General features: G+C 42.6%; 1 protein-coding gene across 1 annotated transcript; it reads left to right on the top strand.

The window, feature by feature from the left end:
• The first annotated feature begins 208 nt into the window (after nt 1-208).
• On the top strand, nt 209-4,667 carry LOC139534144 (protein CWC15 homolog). The gene is made up of 7 exons (XM_071332969.1): nt 209-728; nt 1,335-1,476; nt 1,645-1,757; nt 1,972-2,063; nt 2,171-2,281; nt 3,998-4,140; nt 4,225-4,667. The coding sequence occupies exons 2-7, from the start codon at nt 1,346-1,348 to the stop codon at nt 4,352-4,354; spliced, it is 720 nt and encodes a 239-aa protein (XP_071189070.1). The 5' UTR covers nt 209-728; nt 1,335-1,345; the 3' UTR covers nt 4,355-4,667.
• Nucleotides 4,668-8,169: the final 3,502 nt, after the last annotated feature.

Below are 8,169 nucleotides of genomic sequence, written 5' to 3' on the forward strand. Positions count from 1 at the left end.
CCTATTTTAAGTGTTTCTAAAATCCCCTATGGGAAAAATGAATGGTGGAAAAACGATTGGAACCATTTCTCTGTTTGACCGCTAGGTTTTGTGGGTATTATGACTCATACTGTGGTACTCTATACTGGCAGCCATCTCATTCAGATTGCACCTCAGTTAAAAAATGCAGTTAAAAACGTTCAAAACAAATGGGACCTCAGAAATCTCTGACTTCCGACTTCAGTGCATTCAAGATAACTGGGGAACTCAAAAAAATATATTTAAAAAAAACTCAGACTGGGAAAAATCGTTTTGAATGGTCATCCAACTCGGGAATTCGAAGTTGGAAACTCAGGCATCTTTCTACAGCTCCAACTTTCCGAATTGAAGATCACTGACATCATGATTCGACCTCGTTTTTTGTTTCCAGTTTCTTGAAAGTACAAAAAGCAGCATACGGACCGTTTGTAGAAAGGTAAAAGTGCATCTGGGAGACGTCACACACCCAAGAAGGCTCACCAATCAACCGACGTAAGTCATTAATGTTAATGCCTTTGGCTCCGGCTATCCTACGAAAGAAAATTTCGCATACGGCGTAACGTCACGTTTCAACCCGTCCAGTTGGTGGCGGCAATACACCTTTTTTTTGGGTTGTAGTCCGCCATAAAACCCACAGAAGAAGAAGGACGGCGTGACGTCACTATTTACATCTACAGGGCCTTTCTCTTCCTCATAGTGTGAGGAAAAAGGTACATTTCCTCGAAATTATTCCATATTAGCTTGCTAGCTAGTTGATTTTATTTAAAAATAATAATAATATAGTTATATTATTTTTGTAAACTTGTAGCTGTGGTTACTGTATGACTTATTTTTCTCGCTGAAAAGATAGTAAAGCTAACGTTAGCTGGCAGCCAGCTTGCTAGCTAACAACCCCGGTACACATAACTTACTACTTAGCGTAGACGAGTGTGTTGGTGTTTGCACAGCAATAATCAATACCAAGTTTGTACTAAATTCCACGCAATGCGGAAATCGTTATTAAATTTGCTTTACTAACTAGCTGTATCGGTTGGTTAGCTAGCCATATAACTAGCTAGCCTAGATGTCTGTGTTGATTAAGTACAGTACTACTAGCTAGCTACCGTTTCTCGCCAGCTACTCTTTATCTCAGACGTCCACCGTTTGATTGTTTCATCATGGCGAGTTAGCTAACTAAATACGTATTGAGTTATGTTAACGTGACATAAAAAGACGTTGTCAAGTGATTTGATGTGTTAATGGATGATTAGTTATGTATGTGTTGCCATTTATGTTCTCGCTAGCTAGCTATATTTCCTTGGGTTTTCTATTTTTAGAGCTAACAAAAATGACAACAGCCGCTAGACCAACGTTTGAGCCAGCGAGAGGAGGGAGAGGGAAGGGAGAGGGCGATCTCAGTGCCTTGTCCAAACAGTACTCAAGCCGAGATCTGCCTGGTCACACAAAGATCAAATACAGGTGAGTGACACAAGTAACAAAACCTATTCTTGTTGTGTTTTGACATCTTGGCATCAGTCTTTCCCCATACCATATGGCTTAGTGCTGCACTGCACCAGTAGTTGGGAACAGGTCCCTTTGGTTGACGGTAAAGTGATGTCTCACTGTGTCCCTGTCTCATCCCCTCAGACAGCCCACCCAGGATGCCCCCGAGGAGGTGCGTGCCCGTGACTTCCGCAGAGAGCTGGAGGAGAGGGAGCGTGTTGCTGTCCGGGAGAAGACCAGAGAGAGGGGACCTAGAGGTGGGTATCCAGGCATACACATAAACTCAGACCTGAGGTAAAGATTGAACTGAATGTAAAATATTGTCTGCTGTGTGTAAAGAAGATCAAGAGAATTTAGCATCTGACATACCATTATGCCCAAAGGTTATTTTTTGTTGACATGAGTCATCTGCAGGGGCTTTCATCTCAAGCAAGTATCATTGAAATTGTGGTTTCTCGTTTTAATTTTCAGAACACACCACATCTTCATCCTCGTCCTCAAAGAGGCCCAGACTAGATCAGATCCCTGCTGCCAACCTTGATGCAGACGACCCCCTCACTGACGTAGGTGCCACATGTTCATCCACCTGTCACATTAAAGTCTGTGCTTTAAAAAAATAAAATGTAAGCTCAGCCTCTAACCTTTTATTGTTTTATGTTTTTGGGTGTAGGATGATGAGGAAGATGATGACTCTGAGGACAGTGATGATGATGACACTGCAGCTCTGCTGGCTGAACTGGAGAAGATCAAGAAGGAGCGGGCTGAGGAGCAGGAACGCAAGGTAAGGCCGCCAACGCAGAGATACGAGTCGCTACAAGATAATCAATAGCTGCACGGTCACAGTCGTGCCAGTTGAATCCAGCCAAGTGCAAATGGCTTTCTCCGGTATTGCTGAGTAGTAGAAGAGAATAGGGCTCAATTGACCTGCTAAATTAATGGGTTGTTTTGTTTGAAAAGTATGTGGACACCTGCTAGCCGGACATCTCATTCCAAAAACATGGGCATTAATATGGAGTTGGTCCACCCCTTTGCCGCCTCCACTCTTCTGGGAAGGTTTTCCACGAGATGTTGGGACATTGCTGCGGGGACTTGCTTCCATTCAGGCACAAGAGCATTAGTGAGGTCGGGCAGTGATGTTGAGTGATTAGGCCTGGCTCTAAGTCGGCGTTCCAAATCATCCCAAAGGTGTTCAATGGAGTTGAGGTCAGGGCTCTGTGCAGGTAGTCAAGTTCTTCCACACCGATCTCGACAAACTATTTCTGTATGGACCTCGCTTTGTGCATCGGGGCATTGTCATGCTGAAACAGGAAAGGGCCTTCTCAAAACTGTTGCCACAAAGTTGGAAGCACAGAATAGTCTAGAATGACATTGTATGCTGTAGCGTTAAGATTTCCCTTCCCTGGAACTAAGGGGCCTAGCCCGAACCATAAAAAAAAAAATTGCTCCAGACCATTATTCCTCCTCCACCAAATTTTACAGTTGGCACTATGCATTTTGGCAGGTAGCGTTCTCCTGGCATCTGCCAAACCCAGATTTGGCCGTTGGACTTCGATGGTGAAGCGTGATTCATCACTGCAGAGAACGCATTTCCACTGCTCCAGAGTCCAATGGCAGCGAGCTTAACACCACTCCAGTCGACACTTGGCATTGCGCATGGTGTTCCTAAGATTGTGTGTGGCTGCTCAGCCATGGAAACCCATTTCATGAAGCTCCCGACGAATAGTTATTGTGCTGATGTTGCTTCCAGAGGCAGTTTGGAACTCGGTAGTGAGTGTTGCAACAGAGGACAGACTATTTTTATGTGCTACACGCTTTAGCACTCACTGGTCCCGTTCTGTGGGCTTGTGTGGCCTACCACTTCACGGCTGAGCTGTTGTTGCTCCTAGACGTTTTCACTTCACAATAACAGCACTTAGTTGACCAGGGCAGAAATTTGACAGACTGACTTGTTTGATGGTGCCACGTTGAAAGTCACTGAGCTCTTCAGTAAGGTTGTTCTACCGCCAATGTTTGTCTATGGCGATTGCATGGCTGTGCTCGATTTTATACACCTGTCAGCAACGGGTGTGGCTGAAATAGCCGAATACACTAATTTGAAGGGGTGTCCATATTCTTTCGTCATTGTAGTGTATAATCCTGGTCAGACATTTTCTGACTTGGATATATACATATTGATTCAACTGTCAAACCCCATCAGAACCCAAAATATAAGATTGGAGTAAATCCCTCAAAACATGCATGAAACTAATGTTGATATATTGGCTGGTGAGTCCTTGCATCTATAGCTCTGTCTGAATTTCAGAGTGGTTACATTTGTTTCAACTCAGGACTGGCCCTTTATACATGTCTACTGTTTTTGTTGATTTTTGAGATGCTTGCAAGCAACTATTTGAACCTTTTATCAAGGCCAATCAGAAAGTGTCTAAAGTATTGATCTTAGCAACAATGAGAGCTTTGCACCTGGTCCTCTCTGTACACGTTTCGTGTCCTGTACCAGGAGCGGGAGCAGAAAGCTGAGGAGGAGAGGATCCGCATGGAGAACATCCTGAGTGGGAATCCTCTGCTCAACCTGGCAGGACAGCAGCAGCAGCAGCAGCAACAGATAGTCCCCACCCCGACTGCCTTCAGCGTCAAGAGGAGGTAAACACACACAAACACAACTGCCTGGGGCATGGCTGTGGATGACAGTTGTTTTATATCCTCTCTTGTCTCTTTCTCTCTAAGGTGGGACGATGATGTAGTGTTCAAGAACTGTGCAAAGGGAGTGGATGAGGCACGCAGGGAGAAACGCTTTGTCAACGACACTCTGCGCTCCGAGTTCCACAAGAAATTCATGGAGAAATATGTGAAGTAGAACTTACAACTCTGCTTTGAAGGTGTTTAATTTCACTCGGCTCTGCTCTGTTTCCAGTTCAACACTGACTGATAGGGATTTGTCTGAAAACATTGAATGAACCTGAAGAATGGAGGGACCCCCACACACCGACCGAATCCTCTGTATATAAATGAATCTAATGCTTGACATAAACAGATTAACTAATTTTGTTTAGTGTTAACAGCATTTTCTACCCTTGAAAGAAATGGTTGCAATTGCGACATCGGCAACTTTTTGTTATTTTGCTTTTAGCCTTTTTTTTAAGCGATGTTAATAAAAACAATAAATAAAACCTGTCTGTGAGAGGGCTTTTATTGTTTTGTCATTGCTTTTAGTTTTGTGCCCAGGAGTTATAATTCTGCAATGGCAAGCTCCACAGCATGCCTTTTCTCTCCTTTAATGTTTTGGGGGCTTATTTTGTGGTCATTGAAAGGCTAAGTGGCATATTACCTTCATGACTCATGCCTTTTAATTGAGATGAGGTTAAACCTTTCTGCAGAGGATGTTTATTTTAACTGAAGTGAATTGTTGGTTATACTTACTGTCAGCTGCAACCCACCCTGACTGACTGCCTCTACATCAAGAGGAGGTACACACACACCGGTGAATGAGTCCACTGAACCAGGTCAGCGGAGTCAATCACCACCTTCCGGAGACACCTGAAACCCCACCTCTTTAAGGAATACCTAGGATAGGATAAAGTAATCCTTCTAACCCCCCCCCCCTTAAAAGAGTTAGATGCACTATTGTAAAGTGGTTGTTCCACTGGATATCATAAGGTGAATGCACCAATTTGTAAGTCGCTCTGGATAAGAGCGTCTGCTAAATGACTTAAATGTAAATGTAATTAGAGGGGAGATTCAGTAACTCTTTAATGGACAATGGAAGTTAAGTAAAACTAATGCAATGTCCAAAAGCCGAAACACTGGTTTTACTTATGTTTTAACTTCCATTGTCCTCCAATAGTTGCTGAATCTCCCCTTTTATTTTAGTTTGCTCTTCAGTTCATGCACCTTGGTTGGAGAGCGAGGTTGCGGCAGTGCTCCCTTTGCTGAATGAGTCCAGCCATATTCTTCATAACGCATCACACTACTCTGTGGTAGAGAAATGTGGAAAGATGAATAAGTATTTCTATTTTGTCTGCTTTGATGAGCTAAGCTGTTCCCACTGAATGTCTTCTTTCGTTTGAATTTAAGCTTGCCAGGTGTTATTTTCCTCGTGGTGATAAAGGCAAACATTTAGCTCTGCAGATGTGCTTGACATTAATTTTGAGATGGTGTGATTGTATGTTAGTGTTGCAATAGACACATTCTTCACTTTAATTATGATGACATACATTTTCCTTTCAGCAAATTAAGTCCTCAGCCAGCAGTGCATCTCCAGGGAACTCTGTTCTGGGTGGTTTTCTTGACCTTATTCCATGTGGTTCCTGCCTTCTTCATTTCCTCCTCACTTCAATGGTAGGTAGTCATTTGACACCTCCTGTCTCAGCCTCCAGTATTTATGCTGCAATAGTTTGTGTTGGGGGTCCTAGGGTCAGTCTGTTATATCTGGATCATTTATCCTGTCTTATCTGGTGTCCTGTGTGAATTTAGGTATTATCTCTCTCTCGCGGAGGATCTGAGCCCTAGGACCATGCCTCAGGACTACCTGGCCTGATGACTCCTTGCTGTCCCCAGTCCATCTGGTCGTACTGCTGCTCCAGTTTCAACTGTTCTGCCTGCGGCTATGGAACCCTGACCTGTTCACCGGACGGGCTCCCTCTCCCAGACCTACTTTTTTCAACTCTCTAGAGACAGCAGGCGTGGTAGAGATGCTATGAAAAGCCAACTGACATTTACTCCTGAGGTGCTGACCTGTTGCACCCTCTACAACCACTGTGATTATTATTATTCGACCCTGCTGGTCATCTATGAACGTTTGAACATCTTGGCCATGTTCTGTTATAATCTCCACCCGGCACAGCCAGAAGAGGAATGGCCACCCCTCATAGCCTGGTTACTCTATAGGTTTCTTCCTAGGTTCTGGCCTTTCTAGGGAGTTTTTCCTAGCCCCTGTGCTTCTACACCTGCATTGCTTGCTGTTTGGGGTTTTAGGCTGGGTTTCTGTACAGCACTTTGTGACATCAGCTGATGTAAGAAGGGCTTCATAAATACATTTGATTGTTCAACCTTTCATACCAAAGTTAAGAATAGTACGCCTCGTGGGGAAACGTAGGAAAACGATTAACTGGCTGAATGTAACCCATGTTTTTGTTTGTTCAATCATGTTCAGTTCTACAATCTTACTTTGCTGACCTTGTACACAATGTTTTTAGCCATTCTCAGAGGAAAACGGAAATAAAATAAGAATGCACTTGTTCATTCAGTTTGTTCCCTAACCATGCACTTTGGTTGAATGTATTGCCAGTATGCTTTTTCCTTGTCAGAATACAAAAAGGTACATGCCATTGGAAGACCTTCCACAGACAATGTTTGACTGGCGGTCTTTGTGATTGCAATACCGCAGTCCTCAGATGTACAGAAGTCATTATATTATCGGCTGTTCTCTTTCACTCAAAGGCTGAACAGTAATCATAAAGGGCCCCATTCTGACTTAGGAGAGACATAAATTCCTACGCACTTCTCAGTACATTTATCTAAAGCCATCCCTTTAAAGATGGTGTACCTTTAATTAGAAATTTGTCTACAGACTAGAATACATTGAGAGAAGAGGTTCAGAAAATAGGGATCAATGAAAGTCATCTAAATATATGCATATTCGTCTCTGTTTCAACACCAACTGGTAGATTTAAAAATACTCTGATCTTGTTAATGATTTAGGCACATTTTAGGGTTGTATGAATCATTAAAAAGCAAACTGGTTTGGAGAGCCTCTACGCATGAAATATATTGATGAATAAAAAATGGTGGTTTGAGTCATTCAGAAAATGTTTATGTTTAACCCAAGGTAATGTATATACAATTATAATAGGGAGAATAGTGTACAATAGCAGGCTATACCCTCATTTATTGCCTGCACTAGCCATGGAACTATCTAATGACATAGCCAAGTGTCGGGTTCAAACTGTTCGGTCTTGGTCTGTGCTCTGCTCTGCTCCATAACAATTTCATTCAATATTACGAATGATCCCCGCAACAACCACATGTCCGTGATGGAGTTCACAAAGGAAGCAAAAGAAGGTAAACTAAACAATGGAATGGAATGATAATGTAGGCTATACCAACTGAAGGGAACTAACAGTAAATTGAATATGTGTTATTAGGCCTACTGAGGGTCGAGACTGATTGTGGTATGGAATGATAATGTAGGCTATACCAACTGAAGGGAACTAACAGTAAATTGAATATGTGTTATTAGGCCTACTGAGGGTCGAGACTGATTGTGGTACTTAAAAAGTTGGGGTAGCCTGTAATTACAACATTTGAGAGTGCCCATCCCTGCCAGTTAAAAGGCTGTAAAATGTTTATTCTGCATAATGGCACAGCACTTCATAAACTTTACTGTGGGAAAGTTGATATGCTTCAGTTTGCTGCCATATGACTGGTTTCACATGTCTCCAGCGATAAGGTAAAATATATCTAAAACAAGTGCCATTTATATTTACAATTCCCTTATCCAAACAGAATACTAATTTACCTAGCTCTTATCAATAGTGTTGCAAATTACAGTGCATGGACAATGGTGTTATTTCTATCGGAAAAAATAAAGTCAATTATTTTTCCACTTGGTAGTTCGCTGGACCTTATTCATGGTTTCGTCATGTGTAAAGTTGGTGGAATTATTAGGGAATT

This window comes from Salvelinus alpinus, chromosome 1 (assembly GCF_045679555.1).
Source record: "Salvelinus alpinus chromosome 1, SLU_Salpinus.1, whole genome shotgun sequence".
NCBI classification, from domain to species: Eukaryota; Metazoa; Chordata; class Actinopteri; order Salmoniformes; family Salmonidae; genus Salvelinus; species Salvelinus alpinus.